Genomic DNA, 21,845 nt, shown 5'->3' with positions numbered 1-21,845 from the left:
TTAAGTATTTCAGTTGAACACTTGCACAAAGTATTTACTAGTGCTCCTGTACAAATCAGCACTTGCTGATGGTTACAAAGCTTGCAGAAAATCGTCACATAGTGAGGTCTATTTCTAATGGGACAAGCAGCTACATCACAAAGCATTTAACTTCCTAGCACTTTCCCTCTCTGTACATGGTTCAGCATTAGAACTTCAACTTTGTAAAGACAAGGACATACCTGATTTGTGCCATTCAAAAATACTGCTTTGAATACTTCATAAATGGTCATTGCCTTTCCTGCCTGAGAAAGACCGATAATTATATTCATTTTCCCTCAGCACATTCTAGCAATATTTTATAAATATAAAGAAATATATAAAGCAATGACTTCATAAAAATGAGCCTTCTTAGGTGTCCTTGCCACTGTTCTTCATGAGTGACCATGGAGAAAAGCCACTCTCATATCACAGTGGAACTAAACCTGGGACTAAAACATATACACTTAATATAATGAAAAACATTATAGACAATCCAAATGAAAACCAAACATTAACCATGCATTCTTTACTATCCATGCAGGCATCACTGTAGAGGTATTATTATTCTACATACATTTGTCAATGGGTGGTGCTGTGCATATGTACATAGAATATGCTTCCTGGTAAATGGTAAATGAAATGATAGATGCTACTACAATTTTTTCTGTTGCTGTAATTTGCTAGAATAAAATTGGTAGTATTTGTTGCCATAAGGTCACAGAATATAATGTAGCCAACTGGCTCAAAAGGGGATGTCCCTCCTACTATAACCTCAACAACTAGATCTCCACCAAAACAATTTACTACAAGTCTTATATAAAAAAAAGTTGGCTGTGATAATCTATGCTGGGTACTTCAGGCACATCCCTCCTCTAATTCCCCTCTTAATTCAACAGGGCATGTCTAGACTCCATGGGTTTCTTTGGCAGGTCAGGTAATACTGAATAAGAGTCAGGACATGGTGATATACGCCCTGTATTCTCTTGTCAGAGATAAATTGTGACTAGTCAGTCCTCCTTTGAATTCTCTGCAGCTGTGGGTGTTCAAAAAAATGAGTATGTAAAACTGCATGATGAAAAGATTGAATCTGAGAAGTAATGGTCAAACCTCAGATCAACCAGCTGAAAGGTAGTAATTTCAAAAATCATAATATTGTACATTGCCTTTCAGCTTTTCTGTTTTGAACCACAGGTGAAGCTCTTGCGGTAATCTTTTAATAGTTTAAAAGAATAGTAAAGTTCAGAATCCAATGAGCTTTACTGGAATGCTGGGTGGCAAACTGGGTTTCTGTTTAATTCTTCAGTCAATGAAGAAAAAGAACAGGAGAAAAACTGTGGTATTTCCGGGAAAAGATTGCGAATGACATCAGGTGTGTTGATTGATAGTACTTATTTCTGTGTCAGCAATTAATTACAGTCATTGGTGCACATTTATGATGACTGGCTTTTATTTTCCTGTGGTTGTATGGGTGAACATTGTGGGAATGCCTCCTGTCCTCATTTTACATATAATTGACTTTTAGTAACTCAGTCATGTCTTTCACAAATACAAACAGAGCAGGGGAAATGAAATAAAATAAACATTGGGGAATATTGAGAAATTCATCTTGTGAGAAGAGTCTTTTTTAAAAGAAAGATTTTGATGAATTTCTTAAAAAGAATACGTGCTTACCAAACTTACATGGAGAGTTTATGTGGGTTGAAAAGATGAATTCCTATGAGAGGAATTGCTCTTATAAATCCAGACAGGTTAAGAAGATAGAGAAAGTGGACATTTTGTTGGTAGCAAGTGTGTTATTAATCGATTAATGATATGCTGTTTCCTACTCTGAGCACTGATATTCAGTAAACCATTTAGAATGATTGACCACAAAGTGCCAAATCACTTTCTCTGGCTTTCAGTCACTGCTTTCCAGTATTAACACAATTACTGCAGTACTTCCACAACAGCTTTACCTCAAGGATCTCAACTGGACTACTCTGGTACTTAATGTACATAACTGGTACATAACTGGGCTGTGGCCTCTGCTGCAGTACAGTACAGGTTGAGGACAACTCAGAAGGAACTGTACTACCCAGTAGCAGTCCCAGGAAGCCACGCTCGTGATTTCTGTAACGCAACACCTTCAGCACCCATCTTAAACTTGTGAAGAGAAAGGATAGGTGTCATGGTTTAAGCCCAGCTGGTCACTCAGAAACCACTCAGCTGTTCGCTCACTCCCCCCCCCTTCCTCCCCCTACTCCCAAAGGGATGGGGAGGGGAATGGAAAGAATGTAACTCCCACGGGTTGAGATAAGAACAGTTCAGTAACTAAGGTATAACACAAATCACTACTGCTGCCACCAATAATAATAATGATAAGGGAAATAACAAGGGAAGAGAATACAACTGCTCACCACCCACCAACCGATACCCAGCCCGACCCCAGCAGTGATCTAGCCCTTCCGGGTAACTGCCCCCAGTTTACATCCTGGCATGACGTGCTGTGGTATGGAATACCTCTTTGGTTAGTTTGGGTCAGGTGTCCTGTCTCTGCTTCCTCCCGGCTTCCGCTCCTCCCTGACAGAGCATGAGACTCAGAAAGTCCTTGGTCAGACTAAACATCCTGACCAGCAACTAAAACCATTGGTGTTATCAGCGCTGTTCCCAGGCTGAAAGTCAAAAACACAGCACTGCACCTGCTACTAAGAAGGAGAAAAATGATTGCTACTGCTGAACCCAGGACAATAGGGTAAAAGTTACTTACACAAGTTCTACTGTGTTCAAGCTGTAAGACTGCTAATTTTGCTGCATCACACTCTGTGGACTAATAATTTGCTGCAATTTTGGGAGCATTTTCTGAATTACTTCTGGTATTCTGAGCAGCAGATTGATGTTAGCAGATCTAACCAACACCTAGGGTGTCTATGCAAAGTGAATTTCTCCTTCTCCACAAAGTTAAGTCTAAATTAAAACTTTGAATCTTTTATGCTGAAAATTCTGGTTTAACCATCAGAGTCCTGTGCTCTTTTTAGAGACCTCAGTAAACTGGAAATTAAATCTCTGGAAAAGCTAATCTGTAGTACTGACTTTTTCCTCTCATTACAAACCTTTCCTAATGAATACATAAGGATGTTTTGATGAACTCTACTTTTTCAGTTTTCTGACTTTGTATAAATTCATTTTTCCTCAGCATGAGTGCCTAAATAGATTATGCTCACGTGGAAATTAAACCTGCATGTAGCATTGGTTTATTCTTGACATAAACCTTTCTGTCATCGCAGCCTGGTCACAAAAGGAACAGGTGTTAGCAGGCTCTAACTTTTGTTTACTGTAAAGTTAGTCTAGACATATTCTATAAGGACCTTCCTATATCTTGATGGCTAAACCAAATTATTTAATAGTATTTAATAACAAAAATAAGCATGCATGCAGAGTTTGTGGGCCCCAAGATTAGGACAAGAACTCTCCAGGACACAAGATGATCGCTGGTAGGCATTTCATACAATGCCTGATAACAGCTTGAACCCAACTGGGTTAAATGTTCCTGCAGTTTTGCACCTTTCGCTTTCTTTTGATTCTAACTAGGAGGTGACAATGGCTGATCATTGCAGTGTCATGATGGTTTAGATGTAAGAATGCCTCCAGTTTAGATTTATAATACAGCTGATAAATCATCTGTCTAATACATGGTGTTTGCGGGGCTACGTAAAACTTCCAGGTAACTGCAAATACAGCTGGAAAAAACAAAAGCTTGGAGTCCCAATTAAGACTCATGTGCCCCAAAGCTTTTTCATTTTTTCTTACTGCATCAGTTAGTGTGATGAAACATTTCACCTTGCTTCATAAACCTCGTACAGCTTCTATTACCCAGCCATCACAATTACAACAAGCTAACAGCTGCTTGGTGTGCAGAACTACATAGGCACTTTCATATATCACAAATACAGCTTGGAGATGTAGGCAAGAGATGGCAAAAGCTCAGAGTAATGCTATAGCTACTTAACAGTGTATTCCTGAATGGAAAGACTATTATAATCCCAGAAAAAGTACCTTTTGCAGAACAAAAGTCTGTAGTGCTGATGATTACTGTGTTTAAATAACGGCTCTCTCAAAGAATATTTTCCTTTTAACTGATCCTACTGCTGAAACCCTACTGGTTCACGATAGCTTGTTGCCATGGATGGGTAATGATGTCACACATCCTGCCCTGTGTCTGTGCTAGAAAATAAACGAGAATGGGTTTTTTTAATGACTAGGAGTTACTTAGCAATTCCCTGGAAGGGCTGAAGTGAATTACAAGTAAGAAAACAAGATGCCCTATTGACCCTACCTGCACTGTATCTTCATGCCAGCGAAGTGACGCAGTAAAACTCCATAGTAAATGCTCTGCAGATTTAAAAACAAGGTTGTGCTTCTGCAATTTACCTTGTTATCCAACAGATTTCAGTGGGCTGAAGATAAGCAAGAGGCTAGGTGAAATGTGGCTTAGGGGATCATGCATGTGTCCTTGGAAACTACCTTCCTTCCTTCTGAAGTTTTTGGAAGAGGGTAACACTGCCTGTATCCTTCCCTCCATCAGTGGTAACTCTGACAGGAAAATGATCCCGGGCAGGATACAGACATCACTGCTTCAGGCAGCAATTGCCACACGGCTGCCTCCTCTCACACCACGTTTCAGATTAGATCTGTCCTTTGAGGTCGGCATCTGGAAGGCAAAGAACAGAGGAAATCTCTTCTAAATACAGACAACAGGCTGCAAGAACACCAGCACCGTTACTGCTCCCCAGACCTTGGCTTTTGCACCCTCCTCTCCTCAGGGACAGGGGTGTTTGGAATAAGGAAGCTTCTGAGGTGAGACCATCCAAGAGTTCCAAAGCTGCATGAGCTGTTGGGATACCGCCCTCCCCGCACGTCCTGTCAGGTATGTCTTTCTAGGAGCCTTCTCGTCTAGGGCTGCCCTGTCCGTGCCACGCAGCGCAGGGCTCCTTCCGTTCCCACACACATTCCTTCGCACACCTGCGGGGACAGAGCCGGGCCAGCGCCCGGGGCTGGCGGCTGGTGCCGGGCCGGGTCGGGAGCAGAGTACGGTCGCGACCCGGTCTCGCTGCGGAGCAGGGGCCGGAGCCGGAGCCGGATCGTTGCGGGGTCCCCGCTCCCCCCGGCGACAGCCGAGCAGCGGCGGGCGATGGCGCGTCCCGCCGCGCGGGCGGGGCGGGGCTGGGCTCGGCTCGGCTCGGGGCGGGCGGCGGGACCCGCCGTGGCGGCGCAAACGGCCGGTGCCGGTGAGGCTGCAGCATGAAGCTGAGCTTGGGCCGCCTGTCCCTCCTCGTGGCCCTGGTGGGAGCGTCAAGCTTTGTCTTCCTCGTGGTGGCCATCGCGACCGACTTCTGGTACATCATCGATGCCTCCAAGCTGGAGACGTCCCGCAACGGCACGGACGCCCTCAGCTCCCACTCGGGCCTGTGGCGGACCTGCCGCGGTGAGTGAGCGGCGCGGGGCGCCCCGCGTTTGCATGAACTTTTAATCCAAACTCACTTAGTAAACGTTAACCATTTAGAAGGAAAGAGAGGTCTTTTGTGTCTTACAAAAGGGGGAGGCGAAAGCTCAGGGTGAAAGCCATCAAACCCCCCCCCCAAACCAAACATAAAGAATATTAATTTAAATAATATCAAACAATATATAGTTTATATAAATAAGTACTATGAATATAAATTATATGAGGGTAAATATTATTAGTTGTCTATCTGCAAATAATGTAATGAAATTAACTTAATCCTATGCTAACTAAAGGTAAGTGATGAAGATTTACCAAGTCCACCAAGTAATTGTACTGTATTTGGTCTTGCTCGGTGTTTCAGTGCTCTGGATTTTAATGATAGATCCATTAGCCCTATGTGGGCATGACAGGATTTTCCCCATTTAGTTTAATTTGTATGCCAGGCATATTCTTTGGGTTTTGATTCCTCCATTAAAAACAAGGAGTAAGTAATGTTCATCATGGGCAAGAAAGGATGTTATTTGCAGTGGAGAAGAGGAGAAGGTGCAGGTTAAAGGACTTCTTCCCTTTGCTATACCCTTAGCCCCACTGAAATTAGCAGACTTTCCATCTTGACTTCAGTGTCAGGCCCCATGGGAGCAGAAGTTGGCCAATGCTGAGTGCTGAAAATCACCTTCTTCCCTTCCCTACCTAGGAATGACTGTTTTTAGAACAGATAATTTTATATGAAGTATATGTATGTGCAAAAACCCCATACATTGCAAGAAGATAAAGTGTAATTTTTTTCTCATTGTTTTTTCCCTTCTCTATTACTGTGGAGCAAATGTATACACACAAAAATAGAGGAAATATTGCAATAAGATATTATAGCATTAATTTTTCTCATTGTTTTTTCCCTTCTCTGTTAGTGAGGAACGAATGTTATCCTTTGATAAACCCTTTCTGGCATGAGAATGCAAACATCACTGATTCACACAGGCAGCTTTTATGTGAGTAACTTCTATATTATTTCTACATTTCCATCCACCCTTCCCTCCCTGCTTGGCCCATTACAAGGTCCCATTTCTGATTCAGAGAGGCACTTCTTCGAGGTAGTGTTTTCCTTCTGCTTCTGTACAATATCTGTCACTGCATGTGGTATTTGAATGGTGTTACTGTTAAAATAACCATCTAGTTGATGTAAAGTTCAGCTAAATTCTTCCCCAGGAGCAAGATGTTTCTGTCTGGAATGGCTCAGGAAGGTGCAAAATTACATAAATAAAAGGCAAAAATGTTCAAAATCCCCCAAAAAGAGTTTGATCACTGAAAATGCTTAAGCACACATTTAGACAAATCTGTCAGACAGTCACTTACCTACCCTTTCAGTGGGATTCCTTGCACTGAAAAAAAATTTGAAGTATGTGGGAATTTTAAGGAAAGAAATCGATGACTAAAAGCAGTGTTCAAAGGTTTGGAAGAACATTGTGCTAAAAACCATTAGTTTTAAGTTTCTAACTGCATTGGTTGGTATTTACTTCTTTTTCTCTAGATTCATTTGCCAATGTCAGAATGTTTTCAGAAAGTCCAAACTAAAGATTTACAAATATTTCTAGGCTTCTCCAAAAAGATGATTTAAGTTCTTTGCCTCATATTCTGCACAATGCTTCGCTCATACATGCTTGTATATGCACTTGCACTCTTTTACTTTTTGCTTACTTCACTCTCCTCGCTGACTCTGGCTGCTTTCCCCTTGCAAGCAGAATATACGCATTTGTTCTGTGTCTTAAAATGGTACTCTTTCTCTCAAAGCCAGCCATTTCCCTGAGCAGTCCTTCAGAGAGGCTCAGAGTGTCTTTAGTCTCTTGGAATAGCTTCTGAAGATATAGCTAGAAAGGCAATACACATAACAAAGTAAGCCAGTGAGGTACGGATGATAATGTAGCTGTGCTGCAACAGTAACTGGAAAGTTAAAGTAGGAGTAAGATCCCAGTGGGCTACTTCACAGTGGTACAAGCATATTGACAGGCTCAAGACTTAAGAGCAGATTGTCTCTCTGTGCTTTCAGATTGAAAGGTGCCATTTCTTTAATCTTCCTTGCTTAAAACAGAGGGCCTTAGCTGCTTCATGTTGCTGAAAACTGTGAGGATCAGTGAAAATGATTGTTTGCTGGATCACTTAAGTCTTTGAGGGTTTAACATTAATTGGAAGTAACAAGATTGATCATGTTTTAAGTGTGGGCACCTCAGCTATTATGTTGGAGATAGTCTAAAAATTCAGGATAAAATTATTAGCATTTCAAAAGTTGTGTTCATATCTGTAATTTTCCTCAGGGGAGGAGATTTTAGATTACGGCTCTTCAATGAAAGCTGAATTCTGCAAAAACAAGAGCAAAGACTGTACAGAGCTTTTCTGGTTATAAAAATTATGTTGGCTTGGAAACAAAGGACAGCTCTTTGGTAGTCATGAAGTGTAAGAAAATAGTGAATATGAGTAAAAATTGGACTCATAGCTATGTTTACAGACTCTTCAGAGCCTCAGAGAATTTGTTTATCTCTTGCTTTTACATCAAGTACTATTTTTAGGTTCCTGGACAAGGACTTCAGGTCTGCAAAGACACTTCCAGATTTTATTATAGGCAGGCATAGTCTGCCTAAAAATGATGAGAAATCAGAGATACTGTCACTGAAAGAACTTACAGGTTTGATTTGAATGCCCTACAGAGTGAACTTCTTGATACTTGGATGCTGTGCTTCAGTGCAGTTTCAGTGTGGTGAGGCTACAGACTCATAGCAATAGCAGCTGAACATAACAAGTGCCATGACAGTACTTCTAGAGAATCCTGATCTTTCTAAGTGACATCTGTGTTTGTTAAGTACTGAGATATTGCCTTCTACTTCAGCCTTACACTTTTTTAACTAATTTCTGACTGTGCTCACTGAGTCATATTTGCGCAGATCGGGGCAAACTTTCATCTTCATCTACAACACATTTTAACTAGAACTTTAGAGGACAATTCTGGAATCATGGATTTCAGTGTAGTTACAGTAATTTGTTCATGTGTTGCTGTATGGGGCAAACTGGCTAATTGCACAGCTTTAATCGGTTACTTTAAAAAATTACTTTTTTTCTCTGTGTGTGCCTGTGCAGGTGTTTATGAGGCATATTCATGTGGAATGAATCTCATTCTGTCTCGCTGTACACCCATATTTCTCACTGTTAAAATGGCAGGCTGAATTTCAGGAGCTCTGGCACCATTAAACATTCTTCTTGCTGATTATTCCTAAAACGATTTAGAAGGCTGGTCTCCTAATGCAGGTGCTTAAGTAACACATTGAGCATCCTGTCCCTCCATTCTTCAGAGTTCCCATACTCTTCCTGGCATGTCTTAGTTAGACGAAAGTGCCAAAAAGATGGGAGAAAGTCTGTATCTGTGTGCAAAGAGCTGGGTCTAAGTGAAAACAGAAGTGCTAGTCAGTGCCAGAAGACAAACCTTTCATTAGAGAATGAAAAGCCTTCACCTTCTCTCCCTCCACATTTCCAATCTCTCTCCTATTCATCCCCAGCAGATTCCTTTTAGGTTTATTGCGGACTTTCAAGTAGAGCTACTGGGAAGCTAAAGAAAAGAAAAGTGAAAGTTCTGTGCTGCCAGCAATATTACTCAGGCAATCAACCTAGGTCTTGTTAAGCCTGAGAGTGCAATGTACTTTAAACTTGTATTTCTTTTCTTACCAGTCCCTCCATCTGAACATATTGTATGTACCCTCAAACCCAGAACGTAAAAAGTATTTTCCTACTACAGATCACATAATGGCATGGTTATATATTTGTTTAAATCATCAGAATACCCTACCTGACTGCCTACCACCAGCTCTTCTGAAAATTCTGCATTTCAGAAAATAATCTTTTTTCTAGAGATGTACATTTTACTGTGTCTCATTCAGTATTAAAATAAAAGTGTCACTTTTCACCATTTAGACAGTTATTAGGGTCTCTTGGGGATTAAACAGCTAGTATTAAAGTAATAAGATTAAAGATAGTCCTCTGAAAGTCACCTTTAAAACTGAAATCTGTTGTCAAAGACACCCCAGATATCTTGTCTTGCCATTTGTTCTCCTGCGCCAGCCATGAAGGACAAGCAGAAAGAGCAACTTCTTTCCATGATGAGCTGAATTCCATCTTTCGCTAAATGGTAAAAGAAGGATGTCACTCTGACTTCAGAGGAAGCTGCACCAGGAGTTCTGAGCAGCTTTGCCATTTTCCTCAGGCATCTAAATGTTGAGCATCATGTCCAGAGAGAGGGAAATTGGTGCATAGAAGGAATGGCAGTTTTTAATCAATTAAAAAATCTGCCTTAAGAGTTGCAGTTTTAAAAAATAATTTCTTAAAAAGAGAAATAAAATCAAAACCAAAAACCAGCCCCCCAAAACCCCAAAACAAACTAACCAAACAAAACCCCCAAGCCCCAACAAATTGAACCCAAAGCCAAACAAGTTACACTGGGGAAGGTTACTCTTGGGGCATTTTTGTTGTATAAATATTTTTCATTTACCAAAGTCTGTATTGTTAATAAGAAGTAAACACCAGTATCGATTTACCTAAAGACAGCACTAGTGTAATCCCTGCAAAATGAACAATTTTGAAGTATTTCTAATCAAAAGGAGTTTATACTCTTGGACTTGGTTAAAGTACTTCCTGCAGGATGGATGAGCTGTCAAAAGAAGAAAGTAATGTGGTTGCTGCATACTAATGTATCCTGTCGAAACCCTTCTATGAGCTTGACTTTTTGGAAACCCCAGTAACCTGTTCCTGTGTGTCTGTTATAGCAAGACAGTGACCCCTGCTTGGTAATAGGAAAATTACTTCCTTCTATGTTCTGAACAGTGGCTAAGGTTTTCTTACAGCACGATGAGATTTGTTAACATGGGGAGGGTTTTTTTTTGTGTGCCTTCCCCCCACCCCTTTACAGTTTAAAACCAAATTGCCACAAAGCTGACAACCACTGACAACCCTGGTTTTCTGTTAGTAACATTAACATCGTGGCTGGTGAATGATTTCCTGCTACAAGTCTTTTCTAGTACTCTACTCCTGAGCCATCCAGAGATGATCAGTCAATGGATGTGGTTTCCGCTTATATATGGCTGGAAGAAAATGTTTGTCTTGTTATAAAACCAAGAAGTGTGCAGCTGCCCATGCACAACTGCTTAAATTCTTTTGCCTAGAGTGTTTTAATTTTTCCCTTTTAGACATCAGTGTAGCTGGAACCCTGAGGCTGCAGACAAGCTGGTGCTTCTTGAAGGGAAACAGTCTTTGCAGTAGAGGCAGCTCCTGATGCCTCAGTTGTTACAGTGTTACAGCTGCCTTGCTTTCTTCCGCAATGAAATTAGTTTAATAGTGCAGTTAAACTAGGCTGGATTTCCTTACAGCATGTAGACCTTGTAACAGTCACTAACCAGCTGCTTTCACACTTCTCCCCACTCTTTACGGGCCTGCTTAATTTTTACCAACTTACATGCTTATAATGATATAATCCCAGAATGCCTTTGGCTGCCATTACATTTTTCATGAGGGATTCACAGTTTTTTGCATTTTTTCCTTTTGGTTTAAGGTAATTAGAAGGAAACAGCTAGGGCTGGAATACCAATCAAGAGCTAGTTCAGAGACTGGGTGAAATAAGGCCCAAATGATGTACATAGAAATTCTAACTTATTCTTATGGTAGGTGCATCCCTAAACAGATCTGCTTTGTTTCAGAGCAACAGTGCAGGAATCCTTCAAAGAGGTTCCAGTGAGCACTTGCTTCAGTGCTTACAGTAGATATTACAATAAATAGACATAGAAATCTGAGATGACTTTAGCATCACTGCATCCAAGACCTAATGAGTGACAACTTCTGATGGATATTCTCATTTTCAAATTCATCGCTACGGTAGCAATAGAATGTGAACGACAGTGCATCACTTATGTTTATCATTCCACCTGTTCCTAGTATCAAAGGTTTTCATCAGTGTCCACCTGTACCAAGGCCAGCATCATTTTGTTTCTGCTGTCTGCAATTTGCTTTCCAGTTTAGCTCAGACTTCTTGCATGAGACAAGCATAAAGCCAAAACATGTAACACAAGTCCAGAGCTTGGCTAATTATCCTGGAATACCCTAACCCTGTGAGCTCTCCTCCACCATCATCTTTTCCCTACTAAAGAGGAGGGAATCCAAGCATCTGTGTCCATTGGGTTCAAGCCCATGTTTAGCCACAGACATCAGTTCTTCTCTTTGCTCACTATTTCTCTAAGTTCCTTCTTTCCTTGCAAGCAGGTCAGGCTTTCCCATTGCACTGTTTCTTCCTGGCTTCACCAAGTCTTTCCAGAGCAGTCCCACTGGTTTTAGCTACTGCCAGCTTTCTGTTTCAGATAGAGGCTTTTGTCTTTCTAACTGGCTATTTAGTTACTGTTGGGGCAAACAAACAAGTGCTTAATTAAGCTCTTAAGAGCTGCTGCCATGTGGAGTATTTCTGATGAGGTGACTATTACAGATGTCTGAAGACTATCTGTATCTAGTTGTTGTTCAATCTGAAGACTATTGTATCTAGTGGAGTGCCTCAAGGGTCAGTATTGGGACCAGTATTATTTAATATATTCATCAATGATTTAGATGAGGGAATTGAGTGTACTGTCAGCAAGTTTGCTGATGACACTAAGCTGGGAGGAGTGGCTGACACGCCAGAAGGCTGTGCTGCCATCCAGCGAGACCTGGACAGGCTGGAGAGTTGGGCAGGGAATAACTTGATGAAATGTAACAAGGGAAAATGTAGAGTCCTGCATCTGGGCAGGAACAACCCCAGGTTCCAATATAGGTTGGGGAACGACCTGTTAGAGAGCAGTGTAGGGGAGAGGGACCTGGGGGTCCTAGTGGATGGCAGGATGACCATGAGCCAACACTGTGCCCTTGTGGCCAAGAAGGCCAATGGCATCCTGGGGTGTATTAGAAGGGGGGTGGTCAGTAGGTCGAGAGAGGTCCTCCTTCCCCTCTACTCTGCCCTGGTGAGACCGCATCTGGAATATTGTGTCCAGTTCTGGGCCCCTCAGTTCAAGAAGGACAGGGACCTGCTGGAGAGAGTCCAGCGCAGGGCAACTAAGATGATTAAGGGAGTGGAGCATCTCCCTTATGAGGAAAGGCTGAGGGAGCTGGGTCTCTATAGTTTGGAGAAGAGGAGACTGCGGGGGGACCTTATTAGTGTATATAAATATATAAAGGGGGAGTGTCATGAGGATGGAGCCAGGCTCTTCTCAATGGCAAACAATGATAAGACAAGGGGTAATGGGTATAAACTGGAACACAAGAGGTTCCACTTAAACTTGAGAAGAAACTTCTTCTCAGTGAGGGTGACAGAACACTGGAACAGGCTGCCCAGGGAGGTTGTGGAGTCTCCTTCTCTGGAGACATTCAAAACCCGCCTGGACACATTCCTGTGTAACCTTATCTAGGTGTTCCTGCTCTGGCAGGGGGATTGGACTAGATGATCTTTTGAGGTCCCTTCCAATCTCTAACATACTGTGATACTGTGATACTGTGATACTATTTTCTGTAAACTGTGCAAACAAATCCAAAGTTAGTCTGAAACAAGCTGCAGCATATTAGCACTAGATGATTAACAAAACTGCCAGACCAGCAGTTGGTTACTTTTGACACCATTCACATTTTCTAGTTCATTCCACAGATTTCTGTTACAAAGCACTCGTCAACAACTGTGTTGGGTGATAATTTAGAATTGTCTGCCAAATCTGGACACACACTGCAGATGTCATTCGTACAAACATTTGGTCAGGCTGTAGTAAAACAGCTTTGGCTAGCTGGTGTAAAGCTTTATTAATTCAGATCAAGCAATTTAAGTATTGTTTCTACAAAAAAAAAAAAGTTTTTTAAATGTTCATCAGTTTGTTTCAATATCATCAAGATTAAACTACTGGATCTTTCTTGTTGGACTGACTGGGAACTCAGGCATTGAGATGTGGGAAACTAATTTTGTTTTCTAGGCAAGTGCATATACCTCTTCTTGTGCAAAAAACTTAGGCTGCTATTTTTTTAATACTAGATTAATTGAATCAAAATGAATTCAGTTATACGGATAATTCATCATACATAAGTATGTGTTTCAACACAAACTAAGAAACACTAAAATGACTGCAAAATTAATGTTTTAACTTTTTTCACAGATGATTATTGAAGACAGAAACACAGTAAAGATATTTTAAGTCATGTTCTTCTATAAACTAATTCTGTCCCTCTAATCAAGGCATAATATCATATGCCAGATGGCATGAATTCAGATTCCTGAGTGGTTTCCATGGCAGCATTTTGGAATAAGTTTCCCAGACAGTTGCAGATTTCATAGAAGGACCAATGGCTATTAGGTATTGAACTAGAACACTGGAGGTGATACAAGTGCTGTGGAACCAAATTCAATCCATTAAATGTTTCATTTTTAAAAAGCTGCAGGTGATTCATGAGAAATATGATCTCAGCAGTGTGTAGGAAAACCAAGGCTCTGGTCACAGTGGGATCTGTGGGTTTCAGCTGAGATATCACTAAAACCTCGATTTCCACTGAAGAGGGCATAAAAATCAGAGTTATTCTGATATTGCATGCAGTTGTCACAGGTCATTAATGCAATCTCTGACACTCCCCAGGAGAATAGCCTGATATGGAGTTGTTTTCTCTTTGCTTCAAAACATTACATTCAGAGCTTTATTTTCTTCACCCACACTTGTCCTGGCTAAGGTATCCTAGCTGCAGTAGCTGAAATGACACCATGAAAAGGAAAGTCGAAGAAATAGCAACTGTTAGAGTTAATGTTCTGAGGAATAGTTTGTTAGCAGCAACTTTGATAGTGAGGGACACCTGGCAAATCACAAAGCACAGGCCCAGTGATGAGCTTGTTTATATTTCTTCCCTCCCAGCAAAGCCAGGTCTGAGGATGGAGTTGCACCATTCGTACGTTTAAAATGTTAATTGCACCAGATTTTACACCCTCCTACCTCCCCACAAGCCCTTTTCACCTCTTGAAAGACAAAATCTAAGAGGACACATAGATGTCAAAATGGTGGGGAAGCAAAATCAGACCTAATACCCACAGGAAGCAAAAACGAGGCCAAAGACTAACCTGGTCCTGCTGCCTCTCTAGAATATGAGAAATAGATTGTGTGCCAAATTATCCTGTCATATCAGGTCTCATCTAATCCCTGACAACCACTTCTAACTCTTGAATTAAGTTTTGTGGCTATTTCTCCTCTTGGTATTCAACTAAGATTTGCGAAGAGTTTCAACATACTGGTTTATACAGAGCTGAAGATTGATTTGACTACTAGTTTCTGAGAATTGCTGTGAGTTTGGATTTCTTAGCCAGCAACAGCAGCTGTGGCCAGTTTTGCTGAAAGGAGTAGCCCCAGATTTAGAAGCAAGGAAAGTGCTCCCTTCAGTGCAGAATGCTGAATTCATGCTTCCTAAGCATCAGCTGATACTGATTGGGGGCATATATGGGACTAAATATAAGAATATAATATCAGCATAAGTGGAAATGGAAACTTTGTCAATTGCCACATTTTTCCTTGTGAGCACGTTCTGTACTACACAAAACAAATCGTTATGTCTTGAAGCCATATTCCACCCAAGTAAAGAAATTAACAGCTTCTGCCTTGATCCCATGAAGCCTCTTGCTAACCTTCCCAGGTTCTACAGCTGAACAGAGATATGTACGTGCTTGAGCCTTATAGTTATAATGTTATTGAAGAGGACAAGCTGGATCCTCAGCCATGGCAGGTGGAGTATCTCCAATTCAGTGGGCAGTTACAGTGACTTAAAAAATTGATCATCTGATCACACACAAACTGTGATCTCTTAACTGACTCCTTTTCCTGGGGAGCCAGGTAATGGCGTATTGTTGTCCTCTGTGAAACTAAATGAGACAGCAAAGCCTAGAGCGCTTCATCAAATGGATTTAAAGTTTTTCTTTCTCCATGACTCTGCACTTCATTCTGGTATGAAATAAATTGTTCTGGAAGCTGGAATTACTTTTTTGTTATTATTCTAGAAAAGGTTGGTTTGAACATTGTTGATAGATTGCATGAGAGAGAACAATGACACAAAGATGGTTTATGATGGAAAAAATGGTGTGATATGAAAAAATACATAGCAACCCCCTGTTTACACAGCTATTAAAATGTTGTAGGGATCAAGAAAGATTAATGTAAAACATTTAGCATGAGAGGAAGCAATGAGGATAGGTTAATGTACTTAGTGAAGCTGCTGTAGAAAACAATGACAGACAGAATCAGAACTGGATGGGAAAATTTACCTCTAGTTGATGGTCAGCTGCAGCAAAGGAAAAGGTCAACAATGTGCTAGATCTGTTCAGCAGAGGACACGTGACAGAAAAGAAAGTGCTTAACCAAAATACGTGCTGGATCTCACCGCCCACACAGAAGAGAGCAGTGCCACTCACCATGATCTGTATGATTCAGATAACCAGGGCTACTTTTTATTAAGGCTGTCAGTAACTACCTGATACGCAATGCATCATCTGTTATCCAGCTAGGTTTAAGATCTGAGAACAGTTTAATTGCCTAAATATATCCATGTAGACATATCCTTTATATTTGTGGTCTCTCTTTGAAACACAGGCTGTGGTCCTGTGAAAGGCTCACTCTGTATCTTACCTTTTTCTCCATATCATTTATTTGTCCTGCTGACTGAAAACTCAAGAGATTGTCCAACTCCTTGTTTTTGCAGCACAGAATAAGGCTTTGATCCTTTCAGGGGCTCTGCACTCAATAACTATTACTACATCCAATGATACCATAATAAAATACTAAAATTCTTAATTTTTCTTCAGATATGCACGGAACATTTGTCATCCTGATGCCTCTCAGCCTGATATTGATGATTTTTGGAGGAATGACTGGATTCATCAGTATTCTTGCCAGGGCCTACCTACTACTTCTAATGACAGGACTGCTCTTTCTTTTTGGAGGTACTATACAAAACTCCTGTCTTAACCGTTTTAAATAATAAGGGATTTTATCTGGAAAACATCACTTTATCTTCCCGGGAAAAAAAGCTAAGCAAGAATTTACTTTCAGAATAATGCTGGTGCTCATTTACTTGGTGTCTTCTCAGCTCCTGACAGGGTTCTGGAATAGAAAGCTGCCACTCAGAGTCAGGAAAAACAAATAATCACACACAATCATATATTCTTGTGGACACAGAAGATTTAATACCTTCTGAGCACAGTACCCAAATTCTCCACAGACAGGGTAGTGAAGGAATGGAGGAGTGACTTTGGAATTAGTAAAGCATAGGGTTCAATAGACTTGCACAGATCTTAAAACTATTAAGAAAACTGACATTTTTTCAAACATACTTGACCCTCAAAAGGGCCTTGGTAGGCATTCCTGGGTCAGATTCATGCTAGCTTTGAACTAGAGAGGTGTCCCCAAACTGCAGGTCACAAAAGGAAACCCCAAAGAGTTATTTTAGTTGGAGTGTAACATTTCAATCTGAAGCTGCAAAAATTCTCTTACATTTTGTGTTCTATTATTTTTGCTGTAACCAAAACCATTTCATTTATGAAATTAAAAATGTTCTGTCAAAGTAGAAAAACTGGGTTTAAATCCACTTCCATTTTCTTCTCCAAATAGATTTTCAGTACTGTTTCACGATGTAACTTAAACAGAAATTTTCCCCAGCAGAAAAGGGGATCCTCAGTACTGGCCCTCACCAGCTGATCATACAATCTCTGTTTCTAAGAAAAGAATGCTAAGAGATTGCTGGAAGCAAATGCTGCTGTCTCAAAGTCTTGAATGACCTTTTAGTCTGAAATGCTCTTACAAAGACCAACCATCCTCTATTATGCCTTTCTTCTTCAAAAAGAAAAAGTAAGTTCTATTTCCTTAGAACATCAGAAAGCTGTATTCACTAAAAAGGCTTAGGCTGTTTGAAAACTACTCCAAATAGTAAGTGAAAGATGAAAAGCCATGAAGTGCAAAGCATGATTATCCTGCTGAGGAGTGGAGTACTATGCCTTTCTAGCACACTTGGGGTTGCAAAGGGGGAAAGGAAACACAAAGACTGTAGTAGGAGAGGAGCGCTTGAACAAGTTTTCAAGATGCAGCTAGTGCTGTTTCCCAGGACAGCATAAACAGACTGACTGCAGGGAAGACTTTGATGTGACGCAAGACCCTCTTCCTGCTCAGGTGATATTGTTCAGCTCTTTCAACTGCACTGAGGCTTGATGCATGTAACAGGTATGGAGAGTTGTGCAGGATATTCCAGTTCACAAAGTTCAGTATTGATTAGATAGTTATCTCAGCAGAAAGAAATATTTTATGCTGCAATTTCAGAAACCTGAGGTTTTTTCGAAGTACCAGAACTGTTCCACACCCCAGGACATTCATTTTGCTTCCCCATTTTGTTGAAATGCAGCCACATTTAAGGGGGATTACAGATCTTGGCATACCTTGTTGAAAATGTCAACAAAACAGTCATTTGTATTTCTGCTGCAAAAGGTATAAGGTGATTTCTCCTCCCACCCTTGCAGAGGACTAGAATAAGGTACAGTCGTCACAGCATGGTTGAAAACAGTAATATGAGTATGAATTTTAACTGTTGGATAACTCAATACTCTTCTGTCTTGGTTTGCCTCTACTCAAACTTGTCTTTCTGCCAAAAATGCAAACTCATCTAGACTTACACTGTGATTTAACAGAAAGCTAGGCCAAAATTTTTCTCCCTCAGAATCAGATAAGACACTATCTTGTCTTACAAGTACTCCAGGATCTATTTTCCTCTGGCTACAGTCCTTTAATCCAGGGCCTTTCTATCACATGCTGCCTGCCACTGATCCAGTAAAGTTGTGACTTTCATTAACATGTCCTTTGAGTGACATAGGCGCCAGGCCCAGGATGTAGCATGTACTTGTGCTAGATGTGCTATTCCCTAAGTTTGCTAGCTGCTCTACAGTACTTTCATTCTGAAAACATCTGGCTTTATTAACTTATTTTTAGTCTGCTCCAAGGATGTCTTTTGCTCAATTATTTGGAAGTGATTAATAGTCATGACTCCACAACACTTGGTGGGAGGAGACAGTAAAGACAGACACATGTACACTGAACACTCAAAACTTATGATACCCAAAATTAGAAAACATCCTAAATTCAGGTCACTGACCTGAAATGCGACAATCTCTGTCTTCATGGGCTTTCTTGCGTGGAGGTACATAACTGCATGTGGTGCACAGCGATGAGAAATCAGGATGCTTTATAATACAGTCTGGAGATGCACATGCATTAGATATCTGTAAAAAACATGACTAGATTTTTATTGTGGGAGGCTTGCTGTTACACATTTTGATTCAGTATTTAACAGTGAGAACACATTAAACTCAGTGGACAGAAATAACCGTCCCTTTATTTCCCTTTCACTCATCCCCGAAAAACAGCCTCAGCTAGATTTCAAAGGTAAATGGGCTAGCTAGTTATCTAGCCTGGGTAGATAGGATTGACAAAGAAGCCCTAGGAGATACCCAGTTAATTGTTTTTAATTTCTGCAGTGGATGCTAACTAGCTGAATATGCTTTTCTTTCCCAGCTCTTGTTACACTTACTGGGATCAGTGTTTATATTGCATATTCAGCTGCTGCCTTCGAAGAAGCTGTCTGCCTCCTGAGGAGTAAGGATCTCCTGGTAGAAATTGACATCAGGTTTGGCTGGTCACTGGCACTAGTCTGGATCTCCTTTTTTGCAGAAGTGCTCACTGGGGCTGTGTTTCTCCTGGCAGCAAGAGTTGTGGGTCTGAAACAACGACGTGAACAGGCGTTATGAGCAACAGGTATCATTGCAACATCAGAACGCCACAGAGCCTAGAAGTGTGGATTGCGTGGTCCATCTGGTCACTAGGGATAATAAAATTGGCAAGGCTGTGACTGAGTGTCTTGTCAGCTGGCATAAACCTTTTCCCTCACAGCTAGCTATAAAAAACAAAGATTCTGATAAATCAGTAAAACATATCAGGTGTTGTCAATAAGGAAAGTCTTACGACTTTAGAAGAAAATACATTGCAGTGTTAGCATCTCCAAAACAGTTTCATCTGTCAGCAAATAAGGCATCTCAATTCATTGCTTAGAACAGGCAGATTTCCTGCTTTCTTTTCTCCTTTCTGCTGTCCCAGCGAAGTGCCTCAGAGTACCTTGCAGGCCAGTATGCAAGGTTCACTTAGCTTTTGGTTACTTCTCTGAGAGTCCTGATAAGTATGCATCCTAGGATTCCAGGCATGTTGGCAGCTTTCTACCAGCAGAGGTGCTCTGAGATGGCTACCCTGTGGTAGGGAGTGTGATCTTGAGGCACTCTCAGTAAATTTGCTGACGACACCAAGCTGCATGGTGTGGTCAATACATTGGAGGGAAAGGATGGTATCCAGAGAGACCTGAACATGCTCGAGAGGTGGGACCGTGCAAATCTCATGAAGTCCAAGAAGACCAAGTGCAAGGTCCTGCACATGGGCTGGGGCAATTCCAAGCACAACTGCAGACAGGGTGGAGAATGTTGAGAGCAGCCCTGAGGGGAAGGGCTTGGTGATGTTGGTTGACAAGAAGCTCAACATGAACTGGCAGTGTGCACTTGCAGCCCAGAAAGCCATGTAGTAGTGACTATGATGGTGAAGTTCTCAAGTGTAATGCAGTGGGGAATGTACTGCAAGAGAAAGATACAGCTTCTTTTCCAGATGTTTTAGCCACCTACTCTAGCCAGCCACAGTGTCGAATGCTCAGGCTATACACTTACCAGTTTCAGTTTATTACTGCCTGCTTTTTCAGTTCTGTAGTGCAGAAGATGAATCTGATGCATTTCCCAGTTTTTACGTAGCCATTTTGACAGTGCTTCTTTTTAATGGAATTTGTTCACATGCTTTGTGCTAGAATATACTTAACTTGTGCTGAAAACTGCTGGCATAAACTGGAAAAACAGAATACCTGTGTTTCATCTTAGCTGCCAAGAAGTCTGGGTTTTCTTAATTAGTTTTTCCTCTGTGTAATAGTGTTTGAGACAAAATTTACTTCACTGCCTACTGAAGTTAAGGAAGAATTTTTCCCCTGCCTACTATGGCTTTCAATAAAGACTTGGATGTGTTAACAGCTCCACTACATTTCTGTTAGACCATGTATTTCTGGAGGACTTCAGCATATCACTGTTCACGACTGGCTCAAGAGCCATGTCAGCAAGGCACACTGTGTCACTGGGCAAGTCCCTTGTACTTTTCCCAGTAGCATCATTTACCTACCTCTGTTAAATATCAGAACAACTTCATCATTGTGTCTTGCGTTAAAGATTGCACATTTACGGAGCTCAGCTCTAATCTTAGTCACACAGTACCAATTACTTTACAAAAAATAGTGGCAGAGAGCTTCTGAGACCTTACAGTCTTTGGAGATATAAGGAAACATTATTAGTGCCATGCTGTGAATGGAGAACAGAGGCAGAAAAACTGTTCAAGGTCACTTGAAACCAGAGTTTCTGAATCTCAGTCCAAGACCTTAGCTGGCACACCTTGCTTGTTATTGGGATGAAGTAAGTCCTGAATAGACTGAGCAGTAGAAATTCTGTGAATAGGCAGTACAATTTTGTAATTCTCACCTGCTCCCACATTGGTGTTCACGTATCTTCCATTTTGCCTTGTGCTGAGACTGTGTAATTGAGTCATTTTACAAGTTAAAGCGTATCAAATCAGAGCTGTAAGAAGAATAAGAAAAAAATCCTTTGTATCCAAAATTCCATGTGCCGAAGTGAATTATGTAAAATGTGATATTTCTATGTTTTGGTGCTGGTGAAGCTATTTATAATGCAATTTGTATGATGTTACTCAGACGTTACTGGAAACTGTAACAGTAAAATGTCATCTGAGTTATTTTTTGAATATTTATTACAGATGTTATTTTCCAGTGGTTTTGAACGCTGTAAACTTAAATAAAATGACATCTCGGAGCTGGGAATTATTTACCAAGACATGGAAGATCTAAGATATGTATTTTTCTTTAACTTTTTCTGCAGATCTATTGTACAGTTTGCATGATGCTTTTGAAGTGCCTGTGTCACATGTGGTAGGTATTTATAAGATACTTATGCAGCTACAATATAAAATAGTCACGTGATCAAATCTAATTTAGAAAGCCAATGAATTTGTTATTGAATTAAAGCAATTCTCATTTCCATGGCTTTCCTAAATTTCTAATTCTGGCTTCCTGCAAGATCTGGTACAGTGATAATAAAGAGTGTCTTCTGCTCCTGAATATTTGTATAACCCCTGAATTTCTCTGAAATTTGGTCTGA

General features: G+C 40.8%; 1 protein-coding gene across 1 annotated transcript; it reads left to right on the top strand.

Annotated features, from left to right (window-relative positions):
* Nucleotides 1–5,298: 5,298 nt before the first annotated feature.
* TMEM114 (transmembrane protein 114) lies at nucleotides 5,299–19,346 on the top strand (the record flags this gene model as incomplete). Its single annotated transcript, XM_080617958.1, has 4 exons — nucleotides 5,299–5,482; nucleotides 6,409–6,489; nucleotides 16,362–16,499; nucleotides 19,114–19,346. 4 exons carry the CDS (start codon nucleotides 5,299–5,301, stop codon nucleotides 19,344–19,346), a joined length of 636 nt encoding a protein of 211 aa, XP_080474084.1.
* Between the last annotated feature and the right edge of the window lie 2,499 nt (nucleotides 19,347–21,845).

The sequence above is a fragment of the Psittacula echo genome (genome assembly GCF_963264785.1).
Source record: "Psittacula echo genome assembly, chromosome: 5".
Lineage (NCBI taxonomy): Eukaryota > Metazoa > Chordata > Aves > Psittaciformes > Psittacidae > Psittacula > Psittacula echo.
This window is presented reverse-complemented; position numbering and strand designations above follow the sequence as displayed.